The sequence below is a fragment of the Protomyctophum bolini genome (assembly GCF_963924005.1).
Source record: "Protomyctophum bolini genome assembly, chromosome: 22".
NCBI classification, from domain to species: Eukaryota; Metazoa; Chordata; class Actinopteri; order Myctophiformes; family Myctophidae; genus Protomyctophum; species Protomyctophum bolini.
In genome coordinates, this window is record NC_137883.1 from 7205575 (window position 1) to 7230984 (window position 25410).

Below are 25410 nucleotides of genomic sequence, written 5' to 3' on the forward strand. Positions count from 1 at the left end.
ATGGGTGTGAGCAAGGAAGACGTGGAAAAGTTCCTGGAAAGTAACCCAAGCTTTGCTACTAAATACTTTGCCAAGAATATGGACAAGGCCATCCTATCAAAGGCATCGGGGGTCTCTGGTGATAAGGTTGACTTCGTTAACTTCAAAGAACTCTGCCAGGTATGGCGATGTGCAGTAGGCCAAGTTATCAGTATTTTAGACAATGGTGTATACTAGGCTATAGCTGTGTTAATGGTCTTACAGTTACACCTACATGTTTTGAAAGTTTACATATTCTTTGTCCTAATAATATTCATTTTATTTGCATGAATGTATCTATATACAGTATATATATTTATTTTTAAATCATGTTCAAGCAGCATTTTCTTTGGCCCTCTTTCTTTCAAGGTTGAAGAGATGCACTTCGTTGATGAGCTAATCGCAGACATGCAGGAGGAGGTCAACATGGAACTGGTAGTCTTCAAGATCCTGAAGAGAATACTGGCCCTCGTTCATGGGGACCGGTGTAGCCTGTGGATGTACCGCGTACGGAATGGCATCCCCGAGATTGCCACGAGGCTCTTCAACGTTAGCGCGACTTCAACGTTGGAATACAGCTTGGTGCACCCAGACTCTGAGATCGTCTATCCACTGGACACGGGAATTGTCGGCCATGTGGCTACGACCACGAAGGCTTGTAATGTGAAAGATGTCACAAAGGTATGAAGGAAGTTGAGAACAACATGCATTTGATATCAATGTCAAACAAAGCGTAGCATTTTTATAGGGTAGCATGTGCTTACAATGTAATATAGTTATATGATCACATGGACTGAAGAGCATGACACAACCACATGAACCCTATAGCTTTCCTATTCTGGGCTTGTCATAGGCGAACATTCACCGAAAATAGTGTAGAGGGAAAAATCGAGGGCGCCCCTGCATGGGAGACCCCTGTCAACAAGGATTAAATGGTTAGGCAAACCATCACAAACAAATTCTTTGATATAGGCCTGCTATCACACTCAAGTATATTCCTAAAATAAAGATTATAGATGAAACAAATGATCTATAAACTATTCATTATGCATACTTAATTGATAATATAAGAACAGAAATTAAAACGTATACAATACAACAATACAAAAGTATTAGATTACACGTCAATCTATTTATTTGCCCTACATGTCCTGGTCTATTATTTGGTACAAATTATGTCTCCCTGTTTATAGCAGGAAAAAAAAGTTAAAAACAAATGTGGGCTACAATGACAAATGACCAAACTAGAGAATCAGGGGTGAAAGTGCATGGACAGGTGGGAACTCGTAGCCATACAAGAGGGTAAAATGAATGCCCTTGTCAGACATAATCCATTTGTTTCCATCAGGCCCGCTCTAGTTGGGGATTAGAATCATAGTCAGCCGTCAGCATTAATCTCAAACGGATCAACTCTAGGTCTGCTTTACTCTACCTCATTTCGCTTTAAAGATGGAGCGCCGCGATTTTTTCCCCACCCTAAAACATGACCATCAGGTATTATTATTATTATATAAGATTTATAAAAAAAAAAAAAAAGTTTACAGTATTTGTTAAAATGTAATTTTATGTGGACACTCCCACAAGTTCATTAAGTATGCCTAGTTTGCCTGGTGGGTGGTGATGGGTGGTGATCCACCTGAACTGAAGCCACACCCACAGCTGTGGTTGTATGATAGGGAGGAGATAAAATTGTGATGTCACTAATTATATCACAGTTTGTTTTTCATTGTCATGTTTGACTGTCAAGGTTTCAGCCTCCAGGAAGAGACCCTAAATACTATGGGAATACATCATTGCACATAACAACCACATCAAGGGGTCCAATGAAGTACTGTCACCTCATAAACACATGAAAAACTGGAAAAAATACAAAGAATCACGGCACACCATCGCGGTCGGGTAGAATGTCCAAAACCGTATCATGCTCTAATGGACCCAATGTTGTTAAATTAGTCACAAGCTCTTCTTATACTTGAAAACCTTCAAAAATAGTGTACAGTACAAGCTCACAACGAGCTGTGAGCCACAGCGACAACAAGTTGTGAGCTTGTAGATTGGCTATTTTTGCTACTTTTGTGTGACACTGTAATGTAATATGATGAAGATGAAGTAGTAGGGCACTACTTTATTAAAATACATAAAAAGCTGAAGATAAGGCTGTAGATAATGTTTCTGTCTGACACGGCTGACAGTAACACTGTACTGTATGCACAGCATACCACTACAACACCCTTACACAATGATACATTTATGAACTATATGATTGTACCTTTAATCCGGAAGTGAGTAGACCTGTGATGTTTATTGAGAACATTTCAGTGCACATGTCCTGTGCACAGTATGTGATGTATGCATGTCATTTTGATCCAAGCCTATTACAGACTAACATGAAAACAATGTATTTACTCTCTTTTAGGAAACGAACTTCAGCTCATGGGTTGATGAGGAGCAAAAGGATTACGTGACAAAGAACCTTCTTGCCTATCCCGTTGTGAATGTGGGAATTCATAACCGGATAGTGGCAGTGATTATGATTCTCAATAAGACTAATGGGGACTGCTTCACAGTTGACGATGAAAATGTGAGTCATGCAAACGAAAACATAAATATCTACACTGTAGGACCGGCTGTATTGTCCATCAGCAACAAGGAGTAGATTTGGTAGGCTACACATTTGAAAGGTGTAACCCAGAACCTTTCATAACCTAAAACTAAAACCTTCCAGAACTGAAGTTTTATTTGTGATGTTTTCTTGTTTACGTTGAAATTATAAACGGAACCATCTCTCAAAGGGATGGTATGTCATACTGTATAACAAAGAAAATGTTTGAATGTAGGTGAGCCACCGTTGGTGCCCCAAAAACCCCTTGCTGATTTTAAATTCAAATATCCTTTTTATTTTATTTTATTTTTTGATAGGATCAGTGCTATGTCATTGTAATCAAGCTGCTACACGTTGTTTACGAGCACTGTGACATTAAAGGACCACTTCACCACTTTTCAACCTATCTTCATATAATAGGTCCTCACTAATAATCATGAAAAAATTGCACCTTTTTTCATGATTATTAGTGAGGACCTATTATATGAAGATAGGTTGAAAAGTGGTGAAGTGGTCCTTTAATTGTCTTCAAGTTGGTATGTTGGATGGTCACACACGGTCACGTCTGCTTGACGTACAAGTTACAGCATACAGTGAGAGTGCGAGTTTGATGCAAGAACATATGACTTATGCCATCTGATACGTAGTCCGAGTACAGATTACATGCTGAGATTAGCTCCTGCTGTCTGAATATAAACAACTAGTGACTGTATTTTTTTCAAATACGGTAATTTAAGGTCTATCTCCAAGTGATTATTTGTTGTTTTGAATTTACATACACCATGATAAATTCAGTGGCCCTTTGGTAGACTAGCTCCCTTTGGTCAGTTTTAACCACTTAGCTATTTTATACTTTGCCATATGACGGTGTTGCAGTAGCTGATCTATAATCTCACAATGTGTCGCATTGTGACTATTTTTAAAACGTTTTTGGTAGAGGTTAAGGATAAATGCTGTCAGTTTCCCAGAGTGCAATGGGCCCAGTTACTGTACAGCTTGTGCTTTTGTATTCAATATACACCAAGTACTCAAAACGAGTCTTCCACTGTTTGTTCACGGATGCGCAGAACATGGTTAGGACAGATTGTTTGACAGTACTGGAAGTGATTCAATGTTTTCTTGTTGTCAAAGGCCAAAGTCACAATTAGGGGCAAGGTCAAAGACTGCGTGCATCTCTTTGGACTATATGATGCAGCCATATTACAGATGTTACCGATGATACTTTAGTTTACCACGTGCTAAAGAGGAACAAACAGGCATACACACAGCTGCTCTCATTTAAGGAGAACAGTGTGACTGGACATTAGTGTTGCATGTTATTCTTATATTATCATTGGTACCGAAGTAACATTATATAAAGTATATAAATTAAGGACACAAAGATGGTGCATGGGTTTTAACAGCATTTCTGTTTATTGTGAATTGTGTTTTTAGGTATGATATGATTGTTTCTTTGGCACCTGTCTCCTGCAGTAGGTGACGTGTTCCTCTTGATGGAGTGGGGGATGGTAGGCTACCAATGCTACAGAGCAGGAGGGGTGTCTCTTTTATGTTCCAAGAGCTCTTGTGTTATAATGATCTCTTATCTTAATGATGTGGCACCTGAATTGTATGCATGTGTTTGGAATGGGTTTAGTAAAACCATATCATTGTGTAAATCGACTCATGGGCCATATTTTGAGCTAAGTGGTTACCAATTAGATCTGTGTTCTTGGTATGGTCTCGCCTGGTATAAAAGGGAGGCTCAGTGTGGCTTGGGAAACAAGCAGGTAACACACCCAGGGAGAGCTGCTATATATGGCTCCCTTTATGGAAGGGTCAATAGCCTAATACAGTTTCTTAAGTTCTGGGTTTGTTTTCCTAATTTGCTTTCAAGTTAATTAATCTTTTTGCAAGTTTAGTCTTTAGTGTTTTGTTTGTTCAAGGCCTGTCCACTGTAACTCATTAAGCTGCATCGGGGGAAACACAACACACCCTAAATGGTATTCCTGGACTCTGTCGCTGTTTGGAGCCTTGACCAATACTAATGAAGGCTCTGTTCCATTCGGGTCAAACAGAGTCAGGGTTCTGCTATTGTGCATGTTGGCTCACTGGAAACACACTGCTACACCAGTGGGTCTCAAAGTGTCCTGGAGTGGGTTCAAATGGCCCTGTACGGGTGTGTAACTCTTGAGTGTATGAATGGAACCAAATGGACCCTGACGGATCCAATTTGTACACTGAGTTATGTGGGTAAATGGTGCATTTATATAGCGCCTTTATCCAAGGCACGTTACAGAGATCGTGCACCCATTCACACACCAAATGCCGGGGGAAACCATGCAAGGCACCAACCTGCACATCGGGAGCAATTAGGGGTTCAGTGTCTTGCTCAAGGACACTTCGACACTAACTCTGGGGGAGCCCGGGTTTGAACTAGGAACCTCGCGGAATTCCATCCGGACACTAACCCCTGAGACACTGCCGCCTCCTGGGTGTGTCCTTGAAATTAAATGGTTTGAGAACCACTGTACGGTAAATGGAACAGAGCCTTAATTAGTAATCATTGGTAACACCTAGTAGGGAGTTATTCTGTGTGCGTAAAGCCCATTTGTAGGGAGACCACCTCCAACCAGGTCAGATGTAGGCCTTTGCATTGTATTAACATAGTCTACCATACAGATTGGTTAATTGAAAAATGAGTTTCAGATTGCCGCTTTTAAGATGGTTCTGCAATATTGTGTATCATAATTTGTTATTCTGTCTTGTCTTACAGCTTCTTACAGCGTATCTGAAAGTTGGCAGCTTAAACATAAATCTCAATGAGCTGAGTCACCTCCACAACGTTGAGATGCGTAAAGGCATGGTAGGTGTACTGCATTTATAGAAATCCCTACTCAACTCACCTATTTGATAGAATTAGAACCCAAAATGTTCTAATCAATTTGAAAATGTAACGTCAATTTGTAACATTTAAATCAAAATAAACACAAATGCATATTGGTAGATAAAAAAAAATACATACACTGTACGTTATTTCATTTAAATTTTGGGCGGGAACCGCTTTTGGTGTTAGCATTATGTTATGCTTTAGCTACCGGTATTTAAAAATAGATCTAAAATAGATCTACAAGCTCATAGCGCGCCACCGAGTGCTATGAGCTTGTAGATCTGCTATTTTTGAAAATTCGATATATCGACATAGAAACATATAGCTTTTTCAGAAAACTGTCAGGATGTAGAAGACGTGTTTAGAATCTGATCTCAGGTCAGAATGGGTTAACGTATACTGTATGAATGTGTGTGTGTGGTGTCTCCCTGTAGCTCCTGCTGTTGTCTGCCAACAAGGTGTTTGAAGAGCTGACGGACATCGAGCGACAGTTCCACAAAGCCTTGTATACAGTCAGAACCTACCTCAACTGTGAGCGCTATAGTGTCGCCTTATTGGATATGACAAAGGAAAAGGTAATGGACATTTAGTGTGTGTGCACGTGCGTGTGTGCGCGCGAGAGTGTGTGCACGTGAGTGTGCATGGGCGTGCGTATGCGTATGCATGTGTGTGTGTGTGTGCGCGTGTTTGGAAGTAGACACTAGACTATAGACTTTAACTTTATTAAAAGTTGCAATACCACTATGCAGAAATATATGTTTCTTTTGCATTCAAAATGTTACTTGATTAAAAGTATTGTTATCACAATATACTACAGTAACCAATTAATGTAAATGTTTTGTATAATATGAATAATTGAAATGTGTAACATCACTAGTCACTAAAAGCTGTCAATGAATAGAGCATATTTGCCTCTGAGATGTACTAGTGCAGTAGAAACTAGGCCTATACTTAAGTACAGTAGTTAATGAGTAAAAGTACTTTCCAGTTATATTCCACAACTGGGAGTAGGTATATGTTTGTTTGCATGTGCGTGTGTAAGTGCATACACTCCCGTAGTTGTTTCTGTGTCTTTTGACATTTGCATGAATGAATCCTGGTAAATGTCTTTGTCTGTGCCTTTAATATTCATAAGAATATTCATGACATGGGGGCGGCAGTGGCTCAGGGGTGGAGTGGCCGGATGGGGACCTCAAGGTTCCCAGTTCCAATCCGGGCTCCCCCCAGAGTTAGTGTTGAAGTGTCCTTGAGCAAGACACTGAACCCCTAATTGCTCCTGATGTGCTGGCTATAGTGCGTTGCATGGTTTCCTCCAGCATCGGTGTGTGAATGTGTGCGTGAAGGGGTGAATGTAATGCACAATCTCTGTGAAGCGCCTTGGATATAAAGGCGCTATATAGATTTACCACTTATAACATGCTTTGCCGTGCTGACGTTTGTGTTTCTTTTCATATCTGTCTACTCGTAGGAGTTCTTTGACATCTGGCCAGTGCTGATGGGAGAGGCACAACCATATGCTGGCCCTCTAACTCCTGACGGAAGGGTATGTGCTGCATTTAACCATTTAAGACATACTGGCATACTTAATCACACGATGAAAATGGACCATCTACAAGCACACAACGCATTGCCATTGTGGTGCACTGTGAGCTTATAGATCTGTTTTCACTCATTTGTCTTACTGGTCTTACTTAAAAATCAAACATCAAACATCACGACACTCACATTACCAGCACCAGTTGTATTCCACTAGGCATTACAGAGGTAACACAATTCAGTCATTCTTGGTAACCTTTTCTTTCTTTCTTCTTCCTATCCCGTAGGAGATAAAGTTCCACAAGCTCATTGATTACATTTTGGCACAGGGTGAAACCGTCAAAGAAGACATCAAAGTCATCCCGTAAGTAAAGTTACTCACTTTAAGAAGAAGTGTCCTTTTAGAGGCGGTATTTAATAAATATGCGTTGTGAGCTTGATCTGCTATTTACACTATTTTTGGAAATTGTTTGAAAATGTAGAGGACGTGTGGACGTGGTCTCTCTCTCTCTCTCTCTCTCTCTCTCTCTCTCTCGCCGATCGTATTTGAAGTCTGTTGCCTGAGATGTAGCCTGGGCAGCATTTATTTCGTTACGTCATGTTGTAGTCATTGTTTTATAGTCATCAGACCGAAGCCCTCAAACCAGAACTTCCTTTCCCTCAGACTGGAAGAATAACACCTTCCCTATAACAGCGTGACTCTCTCTCTCTCGTAGCCTGCGATGAGAATAGAATTTCCCTGTGGGATAACAAAGATATACAGACACTAAATAGTCTCTGGAAAGTACACTCACATTGATATTTTTTATTAAATCAGCGAAACTACGCAGAGTCAAGGCTTTTTATTGTGAAGGTATTATTTTCTTCCGGTTTGAGGGAAAGGAAGTTCTGGTTTGAGGGTTCCGGCCAAGCCCCCAGAATTAAGGCTATACCCAACGTTGAAGCTGCCACTACCTACTGGACAAAAGTGGAACAGCAACAAACGTCCATGGAGGGGGGAAATTTGAGGCCACAACTCAACTTCCGCTCGCTCGAGCCATTGAGTTATAATGGTACTTCCGGCAGTCTTCCAGACTTTTCCGTTTGGATCGGATGTATCTGTGGGCTGTCAAGGCTGCAAAAAGTAGTTCTTTAATTGCCACTGGATCAGTAGGCATTCCCACATAATGGAATGATGATGACGTCTGACACGCATATCCTTCAATGCAGTGGTTCCCGAAGTGAATATGAATGATATCAATATCAAACTATAAATGATATAGTTTGGAAACCAAATGGACCCTTATGGGTCTGTAACTCTGATAGTGTGCAAATGGAACCAAACGGCGTCCATTTGGTTCCATTTGTACACTCTCAGAGTTACATTAACATTGTTTTTTTACAACATAAATTGGGGGTCCCAGAGATAGAAATGCTGTTAAATGGGGGACTAACGCATGTCAATATGGGGGTCCTTGAAATTAAACGAGTTGAGAATCACTGTTAGAGCCGTATACATATCTTCTCTTATGGGGGTCTCTCTGGCATTATCTTTTCGAAATGGCGGTCCATTAGCGGGGGTCCCACTAATGGGGGCTAATTAGTGTCAATTTGGGGGTCCTTGACATAAACATTTTTGGGAACCACTGTTCTTTTTTTTTTATCCCACGATTTTGTAACCTATTTTTCACCCCTGTGTCAATCATCTAATGTGATCCTGGGCTCTACACACCCTCCGCCAACCTAGTCCCCCATATATGGGGGACAAGGGGAGAGCAACGGACTTGAACTCATGCTTCCTTCATGCCCGAGTGTCCAAGTTGCTCCTTTAACACCTGACAGGGGTGAACCACTGTTCTATTGAAGGACAAATCATCAGTGACCAAGGATGTGTTTGTGCACAACATCTGACCATGCTGTTTGGTTCCTCAGGACTCCCCCTGACGACCACTGGGTGTTGTGCACTGGCCTGCCCACGTACGTCGCCCAGCATGGCGTCGTGAGTCACTCTCTATCACTGTTGATTTTAGTTTTTATAGTCGAGGAATAGTTTTCATGTAGTTGTATAGTCACATTTTTGTCACCTGGAACTTTTACTGTTAGCCTATCGTTTTAGTCGACTAAATATAAGATTTTAGTCGACCTGCATCTACAGTTGATTTATTCGACCAAAATGTGTTTTGGCTGGCCTTGATGCCGTCGTAGTGGCTGATTTTACACGTGCCGGAAATAGCAGATCTACAGCGCGACGCGTTGTGAGCTTGTAGATCAGCTGTTTTCAGCATGCAACCCAGTGTCAAATTAATGTCTTTTACTAATACAGGATCTCTTGTCGAGTATAGTCCCTTCGTAACATTTTAGTCTAGTTTTTATTTGTAGACAAAATTGTCAATATATTTAGTCTTAGTTTCAGTCAGCATAGCTTTCATAGCTCATTTAGTTTTTGTCAGTGAAAGAAGGTAGTCGACGAACATTTTTCGTCATAGTTTTATCCGACAAAATCAACGCTGCTTTTCATTCACCGTAATTGTCTCTCATCCATCTTAACGGCATAATTACAGTATGTCCCATTTACTAAATGTGTATTGAAGCGACGTGTTACTCTCCTGCTCTACAGATTTGCAACATTATGAATCCGGTTGAAGAGGAAATGTTCAAATTCCAGGTAAGATCATGCAAGAACATTACATCACACACCTTCAGAACAACAAGTCTGTCTGTGGTCTGTACCGAGTTGAAACCTTCATATTAATTATGTCCCAAACTGTTACTTTTCAAGATTCAAATTTTAAATGTAGAAAAAGTAGAAGATCTACAAGCTCAAGTAGGGCATTCATTTATGGAAAATGTACACATGCACGCACGCACGCACGCACACACACACACACACACACACACACACACACACACACACACACACACACACACACAAGCGCACGTAAATATTGTCTATGTCATTCCCGTCTTGCAGAAGGGGCCACTGGATGAGAGTGGTTGGACCATAAAGAATGTCCTCTCTCTGCCCATTGTCAACACAAAGGACGACATAGTGGGCGTGGCCACTTTCTACAACAGGGCAGATGGAAGGCCATTTGATGATCAGGATGAGGATCTTATGGAGGTACAATGTATAGGCTATACTGTACCCTGGAAGTGCCTACTTTATATGCTTTATGTTATCTTATGGAGGTACAATACTGTACCCTGCCAGTGCCTACATTATGTTATCTTATGGAGGTACAATACTGTACCCTGCCAGTGCCTACATTATGTTATCTTATGGAGGTACAATACTGTACCCTGCCAGTGCCTACATTATGTTATCTTATGGAGGTACAATACTGTACCCTGCCAGTGCCTACATTATGTTATCTTATGGAGGTACAATACTGTACCCTGCCAGTGCCTACATTATGTTATCTTATGGAGGTACAATACTGTACCCTGCCAGTGCCTACATTATGTTATCTTATGGAGGTACAATGGGATCCTATTGTAATTCCGACGGAGCATTAGTCCGACATGCAGAAACAACGGTCTGACATGCGCTCCAACATGCGCTGCTCCCCTGCTTGCAGTTATGGTTAGATTAGGGTTTGAGGTATATGTTGTCGTACTGTACACTGTTACATATTTGTCAAGTAATTTAAACTGTTTTGCAAGAGTCCATTATTAATAATGGTACTTAACCTGTACTGTACAAAATATACATAGCCTATAGCACAAAACATAATGTTGTCTACATAACGTTGCTAACCTAGAACCTTCCAGAACCCATGAAGTTCTGTTTGTTTTGCTTTAGTTTTTTTTTCCTTTTTTCTGTGATTATTATTATTTATTATTTATTTTATTTTAATTGAATTTTTCAATTACAGGTACTTTTTGTTGTTGTTGAAAAACTAAAAAGCACAGCACCGCACGGTTCACTTAGTTCCTAAGTTGATTGAAGTACTTATTACCAGTTTGCAGAATTGCAGTACATTTCAAGCACAACTCAATACAAATGCTGTTATTAACTGTGAGTGGACGACACCATAATGAAGCATTGCACTTGTTTACAAGAGGGTCCACCGTTTTCAATTCATCATAACATTTAGAGACGTATACAAATATACACTTCTGCTGCTCCGTGTCTTGGTGCTCAGGCATTGGCCATGTTCCTGGGCTGGTCCGTCCAGTGTCCAGATACCTACGACGCCATGAACAAGCTGGACCACAGGAAGGGAATCTACGAGGACATGGTGATGTACCACGTCAAGTGTCGAGCCGACGAGATACAGGCGGTCCTGGTCAGTGCAACGCCAAACCAGTATTGTTTTGATTTTGGTTTTAGTCACAGTCTCTTGAATGGTTTTAAGTTAGTGTTAGTCACATTTTTGTCACCCGGAATGTCTTAGTGTTGGTCTAGTTTTAGTCGACTAGTCATAAGATTTTAGTCGACTAAATCTACAGTTGATTTCGTTGACTAACATGTGAGCTTGTAGTTCTGCTATTTTCAGCATGCAACAAAGTGTAAAATGACATACTGGATCTCTTGTCCACTAGTCCCTTCCTAACATTTTAGTCTAGTTTTTGTCTGGGGGGTAGAAGACCCTCGGCTGTGCCTCGGGTCTGCCTACGCCCCCAGCCATTGTAAAATACCCGGTAACCTGAGACCTCTCGTGGCTTATTGCTTAATTAAAGATGTGTTTAAAGGTAGCTGCTCTGTTTACATGTGCAGTAGGTCTACCTCGTACAGATAGTAGTCCTTAGGGTGGTTGTATTCCATTGGCTAACCTTTTGTCGCAACAATTCACAGATCTTGCGTTCGCACATTGTTGTATTTCTCCCAATAGGTATGGTAGTTTTTTGTCGTACCATCCGATATGTAGCTAGCAGTAGTACAGTACAGTACAGTACAGTACAGTACAGTACAGTACAGTACAGTACAGTACAGTACAGTACAGTACAGTACAGTACAGTACAGTACAGTACAGTGTACAGTACAGCTCGGTTTGTGTTGTGTCACTGAATGCTCTCAGTGCTTGTCAATATGTGGCCATTAAAGAAGTGACTTTCTATCTTTCCAGACACTTTATTCACTGCTGCCGTTTGTTTGTTTTTGCTTTTCTATTCAGCCCACCAGAGAGATGTATGACGAGGAGACCAATAATTGTGATGAGGACGAATTATCTGCCATCACGGTACGTGGTTGGTAACATCCAGCTTCAAACGTTTATGCTTTATTTATTTTTACTAACCAGCTTCTCCTAAAGCCCTAACCACACCAAAGGTTTTAGAGTTGTGCCTGTGGTGTGATATGTCTTGTTGCACGTTGACCCACGTTGACCCTGGTGATTCAACGCATGGAATTCAACGGCCCAAACCACACCAAAGGGTCGAGGCGGTTTTAGCGTTAACTCCTTGTAACCGTTTGGAGCCAAGGAGTTGCATGGTTACCCTTTGGTGTGGTAACCTAACGTGCAACAAGACATATCACACCGCAGGGCCAGCGCTAAAACCGTCTTAAAATGAACATAGAATAAATACTTTCACAATAGAAACAACCGTATAGTGGACATCGTAGAGCTATACAAGCTCACACAGCACATCGCTAAGCAATGCGTTGTGAGCTTGTTGATCTGCTATTTACACAAAAATAAATGATACTGTAGTAAAGTAATACTCTTCTGTTCCCTGCTCTATTTCTATTCTCGTCACACCTATTACCGTCTTTAGAAACCCTGGAAAAAACTAGTAGAACAGTACGATCTCTACTCGTTCCACTTCTCAGACCTTCCTATCGAAGAACTGGATCTGATCAAGTGTAGCGTGGCGATGTACCTTGAGCTTGGATTGGTGAAGAAATACACAATTCCCCAGGAGGTAACGACGCTTGCATGATTAGACAGACGAGCTGTGTTTTATACACTGTACTGTTGTTGTAAAAAACATTTTGGCCTGACGTAGAAATAAAAAAAATGTCTCCTAAATCCTCTAGATTTCTGAAAAGCCTCATGTTTCTAGGTCAGTGGTACTCAATATTTCATGTCAAGGACCGCAAAAATTATATGTAATTGGCCGTCGACCCCCATCTGAAAATATGTTGTTCCAGGGACCCCCCCCCCCCCCCAGAAGCAAAGATTTGAGTTAAAAACGTTCTGAAAAAATATGTACGTATTCCAAATTTGCGCCACATTTTCACGATTAAAAAGAAATAGCAGACCTACAAGCTCGTAGCGTGCCACTCTGTGGCGCGCTACGAGCTTGGATGTGTGTCAGGACGACAGGATGTGTGTCACTTTGGGGCAGCCTTTTCAAAAACCTTAAAGTTTTCATGACATTCATTTTAATTTATTTTTAGTTTTTCTTTTAGTTTTTCATGACCTCAATTACACCCAAAAAAACCTTGTGGTTTGTGGCCTGGGATTGTTTCTGTGTCTGTGAAGCCTTTTGAGCTGCAATGAAAACAGGCAAAACAGTGACATCTACTGGCAAGTCCCATTGTCATATATGGGATTTGCTTGCTGTGACATCACAATCAAGCAGGAAAATCAGAGCACTCGTTTTGGGCAGAAAACCCCAGACCACAGAAAATCTACTGAATGTTAAAAGTTCAGGTTTCTGGGATGCAATTGAGCTCAGAAAACCTAAAGAAATTAAGAAAAACATACAAGCAAACAAAAATTAAATGTCACAATCCCTTTAAAAGCACATCCCTTCTTCTGTCTCTGACCAGGTGCTGGTACGTTTCATCTACTCAATCATGAAGGGATACAGGAAACTCCCTTACCACAACTGGCGCCATGCCTTCAATGTGGCACAAACCATGTTTGCCATGTTAACGGTAAGTTAGTAAGTAGCCTTGCCGAGCCATGAGGCCCATAGGGGCAGGTGCATATCTCATGTTTCTGTAGCGTGAGGCAGCTTGATGTACAAGTACACCCCCTAGACATGACGCTAGTATGTCTCGGGGACTTATATACCCCCAAATCCAACCCTTGAATGATGCTGAGTGTCAAGCAGGGAGGCACTGGGTCCCATTTTTAGAGTCATTTTTGTGACCCGGCCGGGGATTGAACCCCGACCTCCCAGTCTCAGGGTGGACACTCTAACCACAAGGCCACTGAGCTGATGTTAACGGTATAGTAGCAATAATGATTTCCACATACTAGTGTAAAACGTCTAGAGTAGTGGTTTTCAACCAGTGGTCCTTGAGGAGGTCCCAGGTGATCTCCAGACCCTTACGGGTCCATTTTTGATAAACATCTGCATTACTAAGTTAATTTAAAAGTCTTCACAGTTAGAGAATGTAAAATAATTGTTATAATTATTATCATTGTTTTGCCTGTTATCTCTCCTATGGTACCACATCAATACAGCATAGAAATGTGAATAAAATCGTAACAAAATATTATTTAATTTTGCGTGTGAGAGGCTAAATCTCATCAAATGGTGGTCCGTGGTTCAAATGCCGAATAAAGAATGCTCTTTTATATGAAAAGGGTTGAAAGCCACTCCTCTATAGCACACCCTTCCATGACTTTTCCTAAATATTCGATTCAAATCATCTCCAATTTTCTTTTCTTCCATCTGAAACATTTTTCTAAATATGAATTTAGGCATACGTATACAGTACTGTACCATCTCTGCCTGTTCGTTTTCGGTCAAACTGACCCCTGTCACCCTTTCTTCCCCACGGCAATGCACTTCACACCTCCAGACAGCCCATTGTTCAAGACTCAAGTAGTCGATATTTAACACAATCCCCGCCGATAAACGTAACCTACGTTAATGAATTCTCTCGGCAAGCGAGCCAATAAACGCAAGTTACGCGAGAGATCAACACCTACAACACACACGCACCATCATGTCAACATCCCGTTCCCGTCGCGGTATTTTGGATCTTCAAAATAAGGGTTGAACGGGGGGAAATCCTGGCATATAGTAATAGTCATTCTTTAATTAATCCTGGAGGCCAAACGGTTAAAAGACAAGGGGCTCCACCCCGCTGGGGGGGGAGAACGTGTCAAAGCGTCTGGAGTTCAGTAGCCAATAACATTGCAGGAAACAACAGTCATGCGAGTGCTAGACTAGACATAGAGCCTACAGGTATACTTCGTAAACTGGACCTGAGTTGTCTCTGTGCTTGAACCGATTTTGTCCGTCACTCTGCACTAAGTCTTTTTGTCAAATAATGTCACATCTACAAGCTCACAATGTGTGGCGTTGTGAGCTTGTAGATCTGCTATATTCCGGGTTAATGTTCCCCCCAGAATATCGATGCTGGGTTCAAGCCGTTAAACAGACTCTGGTCCCATTTGTACGTTTTTTCCAGAAAAGGGTGAGAACCACTGAATCAAGCAGTCTCTTTCTTCCTTGTGTGTGTGTGTGTGTGTGTGTGTGTGTGTGTGTGTGTGTGTGTGTGTGTGTGTGTGTGTGTGTGTGTGTGTGTGTGCGCGCCCAGACGGGGCTCCTAAAGCGATACTACACTGACGTGGAGGTGTTGGCTATGGTCACAGCCGGCTTCTGCCATGATCTAGACCACAGAGGGCTCAGCGACCTCTACAATGTGAAGTAAGTCAACCTGTTCAACAGCTTTTCTCAGCATAATGTTTAATATCTAGACATTATGCTCATAGCTAGACTTAGCCTACATTGTTCAGTAGATGCATATTGTGATCTGCTCCGGGATGTTAACGCTATGGTTAGGCAAAGTGAAGTTGAGTTGTCGAGTTAAGAGTTGAAATGTTTATTTGAATAAAGCTTTTTTTATTTATTTTTTTAAACAATACAAACAGAAACGTCAGAATAACAGCAGTACAAAATAATTTAAAAAATAAGCAAATTAAAAAGGAGTGAGAAGAAGCATAGCTTATTGCTCCCACCCCCTTGAGATAAACACGTTTGGTTCTTTTTTATTAGAAAAATACTTAAATCATCATTCATATTGTGGATAGCTCTTTCAGGTTTTCTTCTCCTTTTCTATCTGCCCCCCTAAAGATCAGATAATCCTTTGGCTAAGCTGCATGGCACCTCCGTTCAGGAGCGCCACCATCTGGAGTTCTCCAAGTTCCTCCTGAATGATGAGGTGAGGATTTAGAAACATGTAGCTTGTTAGATTTGTAGCATGCTTGTCAGTGGTGGAAAAAGTACTCAATTGTTTTACTTAAGTAAAAGTACCAATACTGCCATTTAGAACGACTTCGTTACAAGTAAAAGTACTGGAATTGAAAATGTACTTGAGTAAAAGTACAAAAGTATCGGCATCAAAGAGTAAAAGTACAAAAGTATCGGCATCAATGTACTTAAAGTACTAAAAGTAAAAGTACTCATTGTGCAGAATGTGCCATTTCACAAGTTCAAAATGTGTACAAAATCTATTGAAAATAGCAGATAGCTTGTAGATCGGCTATTTTCAAATGGCCGAAATGTATAGGGTTGAAGTGGTTAATGTGTGGTTTCTAATCAAAATTAAAATCGTTAAAAGTAACTAGTAACTAAAGTTTTCAAATAATTGTAGTGAAGTAAAAGTACAAATACCTCAAAATTATACTTAAGTACTTAGTTACTTTCCACACATGCTGTACATTTCACCCTGCTCAACTTTCAAGTCAGAGGAGTTTGTGAGGCAGAAACCAGCTAACCCCCCCCCCCCCCATAAATCAATGCTATTGAACACCCTTGATGTCTGTGTCCATCCATCCATCTTCAACCGCTTATCCGTAGTCGGGTCGCGGGGGCAACAGCTCCACCAGAGTGCTCCAGACTTCCCTCTCCAGAGCAACATTAGTGACTTCCTCCTGGGGGATTCCGAGACGTTCCAAGGCCAGTGAGTCGATGTGTTTCCTCCAACTGCGCCTTGGTCTGCCCCGGGGTTTCCTCCCAGTGGGACGTGCGTCGAGGACCTCCCTAGGGAGGCACGCGAGAGGCATCCTAACCAGATGCCCGAACCGCCTCAGCTGACTCCTTTCCAGGTGAAGGAGCAGCGGTTCTACTCAGAGTCTGTTGGTTTAAAAAATCCAATGAAAAGTATTGAAAATTGCCTCAAACAAAACCAGCTATAACTCTATTGGACCCTCAAACTGTCTGCTAAAGCAACTAACTCCACCCCCTCTCTCCCTTTCATTCACGTATCTGACAATTATATTATAAAGTCACAATACCAATATAGATGAGGCAGTATTGCTTTTTTTTTTTTTAAGTAACGTTTTCTTCATTTTCGTGAAACAATTACGTTGTGATTTTGGTTGACCACCCGAGTGGTCCCTCATGAGTCTCCATTATAAACAAGGGTTGGTGAGTGTTGATGCAGTTGATTCAGTTTACAAATGAGAGTTTACATTTTGGAGTTTAACTGCATGGTGTCTGCACGATAGCATAAATAACAGAAATACAAACTCCACTGTATATGTGCAAAACTGTTACTTTTCAGGACACTAAAAGCTATAGGAATGCACATTTTTTTGCGACTAGGTTAGGATACAGTTCACACACTTCTGCCAAATCACCAACTGCAGTTCATAATTCATCAGCCACCCTGTAACCTGTTTCGTCTCTTCAACTCTATAGATGCTGAACATCTTCATCAATCTCAGCAAGCGGCAGATTGAAACCGTCATGAACGTCATGGACATCTGCATCATCTCCACCGATCTGGTTCTGCATTTCAAGTCAGTACCGCGTCTCAACACGCGTCTCACCCACCAGGGACGTGCACACACACAGACGTGACACGTCAATGGGGGCTTGGAGCCCCTGCCCTTTTACCCGTCTGTCAAACAACTGCCCTCTCCAGACCACGAATGCAGCGTATACTACGTGGTGAAAGAAATGCAAAATGCCACTCCTTTTCTTTCCATGCCATTCCAGAAGGCAGCATTCAGGAGAATTGCTTTTTTTCCTCCGAAGTCTCCTGAACTTGAGTGCAGGCATTTTGCGTTGAACTAATTTGTTTCAAAATCCATGTCGTACACTGCATCTCCAGTAGAGCAGAGTGCAGGGTTGAGCCTCACTGATCTACAAGCTCTCCTATTTTTGCTATTTTTGTCCAAAAGTGCCCTCTTACGGGATTTCAGTCCCTTCCCACACTGTTTTGTTTCCTCGCCTAGTCTTGCGTATCGCCATAAGATCAGAGGTCTCCGCCTAGTGCCTATTGTACTGTCCGGTGACATTCAATGAATGGGCTAAAACTGGCTGGAACATCTGGGATAAAAAAAACAAAAGAACAGCATTGCGGAACCAATGCAAAGGCTTAGGGCGGTCCTTCATACTGTTTCTTTCCCTTTTGCTATATTTTTCTATATACGGTAAATAATAATACCGTATTATTCCGAATTCTGCTCTTTTCTTATCTCTTTGCTATCTATGGATTTTTTGTTTTATTAATAGTTGATCTACTAATTTCCCCGCCTTACACACTAGTGCAGGATTGTTGATATACATTTACTACGAAATGAAAATGAAGAAATAGTAGACAGAAACAGAATTCTGGCTCAGGGTAATAAACGGTGATGATGTACAGTAAGCGTCTTGTGTCAGGCCTCGTAGCTACTGTTATTACAGCAACATGCAGTTATTATTATTTTAACTCGTAATCCATCTTTCCTCCTATACCTAGGAAGAGAGGCACGTTCAAGCGGATTGTTGACCAATCTGTGACTTATACAGATGAGAAGAAGTGGATAGAGTACATGTCCCTAGAGCTCACAAGGAAAGAGGTTGTCACGTGAGTGCACCACGCACGCACGCAGACGTGCTCACACCTTATCTGTACAATGAAACTATAAGTAAACACAATAGAATGCTGTCTCAATAATATGCTATCTAGATGACATAGTTTTAGCCTTTGCATACTCCTCTACAGAGGATGAATCCTTCTAATTTCCCTGGCAAATGCCAGTGGTTCCAGTGGTTCTCAATAATGTTTTAATAATGTTTTAATTTCAAGGACCCCCATAACTCTGTGCTATACAGACCTATGTTACAGACCTGTACTGGGCATTTGGAGCCACTATACTGTACATTTTACCCCCCATAGCTACAAGGTGCTATTGATTGGCCATGGCCATGTCAGTTATTCAGTCGGTTTCTCATTTTGGTTCAGGCCCCCGCGGGGGGTTGGTGTTGGGCTCCCATTGGGGTCACTTCCCAGTATGTTGAAACTTCTATTAGTGTGGATTTGCTCCAGTAATTTTCCGTCATAACTTTTAATTTGAACTGTATAAAATGAGTGAGCTTGCAATGTAAAAAAGCTTTTCTGGCTATCTTCACAAGACTAAGCTCATACAGGGGTTGACAGACTTGACACTAAGGTCTCAGGTAATATGGCCACTTGCCCCCCCCCCCCCCCCAAAAAAATATTGTTAATTACCGTTCATTTTAACATATTAGTGTGTTTTTTAAATTAATTAAAACAGCACTATAACATTACATAACTTACAAATGCATGGTAGGGAAACCTTCATGGCAACTACCCCAAAATGTACACGTCCCACAGTCCCCCATTTCAAAAGATAAGATATTGTCAAGGTCAAAGACCCCCATGCAGTTTGACATAAATTATGGACAGCCACACTGGTGCTCCCAAATATATATTTTTAAGTCGCACAGATTAAATTTCAGGTGCATTTGCGGCCAAAATGGTCGCAATTTTGAGCCCTGGCTTGAGAATTTTGCAACCTGGTGATGTTGTAAGCTTGTATTAGCTGTTTGCACAGGAGCACACGCCATAGCCACTTCACACTCAGTGTGTGTGTGTGTGTGTGTGTGTGTGTGTGTGTGTGTGTGTGTGTGTGTGTGGTGAGGGGGTGGGGACTTGGTAGAGAGATAGGGAGAGACGCGCTCTGACCACGTTCAAGACAGTTATATCTCATGTTGTGTTTATAGCGAACTATAAAGACAGTTGCATCCCCACTCAAAATGTGCACCTGCCCCGACGGGCAACCATTTTATTTACCAGGTGGGCAGGTTGTTAGTGTCACTGTCAACCCCTGTCATATAACATTCAATACAACGTTCAGTTCATGAATTGTTATGCATTAGTTACTAGTGAAGGGCACAGACTGACAAATCTTTTATTTGATTTCCCTTTATAGGGCAATGATGATGAACGCAGCTGACCTCTCAGCTTTAACAAAACCCTGGGAGCTATCGCAACAGGTGAGGAGCACTATAGCTTCACATAAGAGTTCACAAGAGCTTATGTGAAGGACCACACAATCATTGAACTCAACAACAAAACAAACTACTAAGTTCGCCACACATCACACAATTTGTTTGAGTAATATAAACCAACTATTTTGCAAAAATCGTCTTCCTGGTGTCGCTATAATAGGGCAATGTTAATGCCAGCATTTTTGGAAACAGATAAATGACTGAAGGTTTTCCAAAATATCCGTTTCAGTGGATCTGTAAATCTTTATAGTCATGTGAAACAGAGCTTTTGAGAAACGATGACATCACTGCTCATTCATTTGCCCATGGTCATTATAATAATAAGTCAACTAAATTTATATAGCCTATACTCAAAGTCTCAAATATTCTGGTAGCTATATTAGCCTACTGGGCACCTATAACATCATACGTTGTAGAAGCATTCATGATGTGTTCATATTATATTATAAATATTAATACATTTGAAGTTTGTGACACCTGCATGCTTGCAGTAGGCTGTCTGTCACGTTTTGCTGTTTCTTCAGCCTAATTTAAATCTGTTGAATGACCATGTCCTGCGCCAAAAATAGCAGATCTACAAGCTCACAATGTGTCACGGACGCAACATTTGTAGCTTGTAGATCTGCTATTTTCAGTGTAGGACTTGACACATAGCCTCCCCCCAAAAATGTGTTTGTAGGACATCGGTACATTCTCGACCTATTTTTATAATTCAATGTTCTCTAGTGTCTATTATCATTTTTTTAAACGGAGGGCGTAAATATCAGTTTAGAAATATATCCATACAATTCAATTCAATCCAAAGGGCTTTATTGGCATGAGAGAAGATTACATTTACATTGCCAAAACAAAAAGTGAAACAGTACAATCAAAACAACATTTTATTGAAAGTCAGAATTTAGAATAAATCAATTTCTATGTACCAAGAATCTCACTATATGTACTCACAATCTCACACAATGATTGGTCTTTAGGGTGGTTGTGTTCCATTTGATATCCTTCTCCTATCACAGCAGCTCACGAATCATGCTGCTGTGTTTGCACATTGTTGTAGCCGGCCAGCAGTATGCAAGTTTTTTCTCAGTCATGTTTTCAAAATCTCCGTGGGTGATTGTAATCTGTGGGAAGTATGTGTCTCTGATGTTGGTACAGTGGACAGATGGTTAGCGAATGTAGCTCAGTTTCCACTTTGTGTGCAGTGGGTGCATATAGTTTGTCTTCTCTCAGGACTCAGGAGACAGGTTTGCCTGTATATGAGGGCAGGTTTAGATTATTACAAAATATTCATTAACATAATATTACAGTGAATGCGAGAGGGAAGTGGGTTAAGGAGAGCATTATAGAATGGAAGTAATACTTTTAGGTGTGGCCCTGTTGAAGTCTGCTAATTAGCTCATTGAATTATTGTGTGTGTGTGTGTGTGTGTGTGTGTGTGTGTGTGTGTGTGTGTGTGTGCGTGTGCGTGTGCGTGCGTGCATACGCACGCACCCCTTGCAGAAGGCCGCGCTTTTAGCACAAGAAATGTGGGACATGGGAGACTTGGAGAAAACAATACTGAAAAAGGCACCTATTGTAAGTTTGAACAGCATGTACTCTTTCATTCATTCCTTCCTGCATGCATGCGTCTATGATTATGTTTTGCTGTTTTTGAGATAAAAAACTACAACGTCTATCATTGTAAATTCACCAATTCAAACCCTGCAAGCAATTGACTCCTGGACGTTTCTTTTTTTCTGGACCCTCCAATTGGTGGTTCTGCCTTATTTGATAGTGTAAAGTAGTCTGAAAGGGAAATGGGGAGAGAGAGATGGGGAGTGACACACAGCAAAGGTTGTTGGGATCGGGACTCGAACCCCCGACACACTGTCAGGCTAGTGGACCATCAAAGCACTAGCCTAAAGCAATGCTTCTCAAAGTGAGGTCCAGGACTCTAAGGGTCCCTTGAGGGGTTTCTATTTGACCTAATTGACCTTCAGAAGTCTGTAACCCTGACAGTGTACAAAAGGAACCAAATCAGCCCTCCATTTGGTTCCATTTGTATACTGTCAGAGTTAAGGGGGGTCCTTGAAATGTGTACGTTTTAAAACCACTGCCATATAGAGCAGGGTCCGGGAATCCCTAGGGGTACTTGAGGGAGTTCCAGGGGGTCCCTGGCTAAATTAGAGATAGTTCGGAACCAAATGGAGCCTTATGGGTCTGTAACGCAGAGAGTGTACACATGGAACCAAATGGTCTCGTTAGGGGCCATTAGGTTCCATTTGTACACATTATTATGTTTCGGAATCACTGCTAGAGCCGTAAAAATCCTCTCTTATCGGGTGCACTGGCATATCTTTTCAAATGGGGGTCCGTGGCCTAATAAATGTCGATTCGGGGGTTCCTTGATTGAGAACCAGTGCTGTAGAGAACAGACCTGAGAACAGTCCCAACTGGGCTCCCAAGTCACAAACATCATCACGGACCGCGATGAACAACAAGGAAGCATGTTTATTCTAAAAATCTGTTTCTCTATTTTACCCCCAGGAAATGATTGACAGAAACTGCATTGCACAACTTCCAAAGATACAGTGTGGTTTCATTGACTTTGTCTGCACATTTGTCTTCACGGTAAAGTTTTATTTCAGTCACAAATGTTTGACCACTAAACTATTTTTAGGGTTAGGGTTATGGCCGGTTGATGCCACAGAAAGAGACGTTTCTAGTTTCTCGATTGTAATTATTTGGTTCTCTGGATGCATAATATGGGGCGGCAGTGGCTCAGGGGTAGAGTAGCCAGATGGGAACCACAAGGTTCCCAGTTCAACCAGGGCTCCACCAGAGTTGGTGTCGAAGTGTCCTTGAGCAAGACACTGAAACCCAAATAGATAGATAGAGATCTTTATTTGTCATTGCTTGCATGAAACAACGAAATTCAGTTTAGAGCTTCACCACTGGCATCAAATAAATAACCATACTGTACAATAACCCAAGTGCAATAGTGCTGGTGCAATGTAATAGTGCAAATTGCTCCCGACGTGCTGGTTGGTGCCTTGCATGGTTTCCCCTGCCATCGGTGTGTGTAATCTTTAATTAACTTCATTCATGCAATTAACTTCATGCAACCCATAAGCTTTCATCCAAGCGAAAAGATATAAGCTTAAAAACATTTTCACTGAAACAAAAAGGCAACCATAGCCTCTCATTCAAAGTGATTTTGGCAACCTTTTTACTACAAACCTAAAGGACCTTTTTAGGTCTGTGTGAAGACAATGCTGTGCACAATCTAAATGTCATCCTTCACTCTTTGTTCAGGAGTTTGCTCGCTTCCATCCACTAACCAAGCCCATGCTTGATGGTCTGATGAAAAACAGGCAGGAGTGGAACTCCAGGATTGTTGCTGGTAATATGAGTATTATCATTAATTTGCTTGTTGTGATTCCACCACTGTTTGTGGTGACAATGGAATCATTTTAGCCGTGGTCATATAGGGAAGTCCTATAATAACCATGGTGGTGTATGCTTTCAGAAAAGCATTCAAGTAGACACTGCTAACGTATAACCAATTATGGTACTCTGCATTACAAAATGGTTAATGAAATACAACTGTATCGTCGACTGATGTATTCTTTCTCTCTACATGGAAGGATCCAAGTCGTGCACAATATGCTAGAGGACCAAAGACTTAGCTGTGCACTAGGGAGGTGATGGACGGACTTCAGAATGCAACGACCACCACGGCCAACCAGTCAGTGTCTCACCTCCAAGGCAAGACAGCAAATGCTGTTCAATTCCAATGAAAGCTGAATGAAGAATGTGCAGGTCCTCATCTGACTGCAGGGAGCATCCTATACAAACACCAAACGACATATAAAGACAATTATCTGGTCCTTGAGACTGAGAGACTTCACCCATGAACAGGCGACAGGAGCCGCCATGCCTCGGAACATTACCTGAGGACCATAATGGAGGCTTGGGGTGACTGTATTCTGTGTGTCATGATGTTTTAACCGCACCAACCATTACGACCCAGAACTTTTATATACACTGACACGACATCGCGTATTCAGGGCGGAGTCACCACCCCCAGGGTAAGTTGAGATTTGCTCTCGTTCACTGCAATGCAATTTGCGGCATTTCCAAAACAATATTGCGCAGAGTAGCGATTATCAAACGTATTTGCAATGCCATACGTTGAAAGATCTGTTGCCCGTGGACAAGGCACGTTACCTCCGCAAGTTAGATATTATCGGCATAGATGTTTGTCCGTATGTGATTAAGGATTGGAAAAAGTTGCATTCGCAGCCATAGAAAATTCTGCCCAGGGTAAAAAACCGGATGTGACGTTTTTGGGCGTTCCTGTCTTGCTCCGTGTCAGTGTATATAGCCTACCCTACCGTATATATCTCTCCATAGGCGTTTGTGAACAGATATTTAACCCTATTCCAAGCGATATGAATTACAACAGAAAACCTATAGGCCCACTGTATGTATATGTTATAATGTCCCATTTAAGTGTGAATATTCTCCACCTGGGACTACATGTGTATTCTTATGATGTCACATAGTTATTTGTACAGTAAGTATACCGGTAATGACAGGTCCTTCCACATCAACCATTTGAAAGGCTGTACAAAATGTTTGGAACTCTTTATTCCCAAATATGGATTGTGCATTATTGTGATATTTGTACATGTGCTGTATAACACAGGTTAGGTCCAGATTAGATTAAACCGTTGCTCACTGTAATTAGTGAGCAACAACTTATTTATGTACCGGTATGTTCTAAAAAAGAAACTTTATTTTGTTCTTCCCGTAATTCAATATTTACAAATTTAACTTGATTATGAATATCATGATAAAAGTGATCAAGTGATGCTACAGTCAATGATTTCTACAGTAAAATACCCAGCTAGGGTAAAAAAGAAAAAAAAGTTTGCACCCTATAAGCCTGCGTCATAAACATCAATGAACCATTCTGACCTGAGACCAGATTCTAACGCACAGAAGAATGGAGGGATGGTGGTTCTTTAACGCATTTTTACCTGAGATCAGATTCTAAAAATGTCTTCTAAATCCTGACAGTTTTCAAAAATAGCAGACCTGCTATGAGCTTGTAGATCTGCTATTTTTCAATAGCTAAAGCATGACATGATGCGAACACCAAAAGGGGTTCCCGCCCAAAATGGGTATAAACTGCTACTGCGAAGCCAGCAGACAAATGTGAAGTGTGAACCCATGGCAGAGGCACTTGGCCTACAGAGTACAGACAGAC

General features: G+C 41.3%; 1 protein-coding gene across 1 annotated transcript; it reads left to right on the plus strand.

Moving 5' to 3' along the window:
* On the plus strand, window positions 1-23486 carry LOC308309596 (rod cGMP-specific 3',5'-cyclic phosphodiesterase subunit beta-like; the record flags this gene model as incomplete). The annotated part of the gene is made up of 22 exons (XM_080755506.1): window positions 1-159; window positions 388-699; window positions 2435-2599; window positions 5376-5465; window positions 5924-6064; window positions 6958-7032; window positions 7313-7389; window positions 8937-9003; window positions 9622-9669; window positions 9976-10125; window positions 11150-11293; window positions 12122-12187; window positions 12723-12869; window positions 13723-13830; window positions 15451-15560; window positions 15987-16074; window positions 17556-17656; window positions 18604-18711; window positions 20081-20144; window positions 21657-21731; window positions 22683-22766; window positions 23451-23486. Coding segments are annotated over 22 exons (2415 nt in total), but the record flags the coding sequence as incomplete, so codon positions are not given.
* Window positions 23487-25410: the final 1924 nt, after the last annotated feature.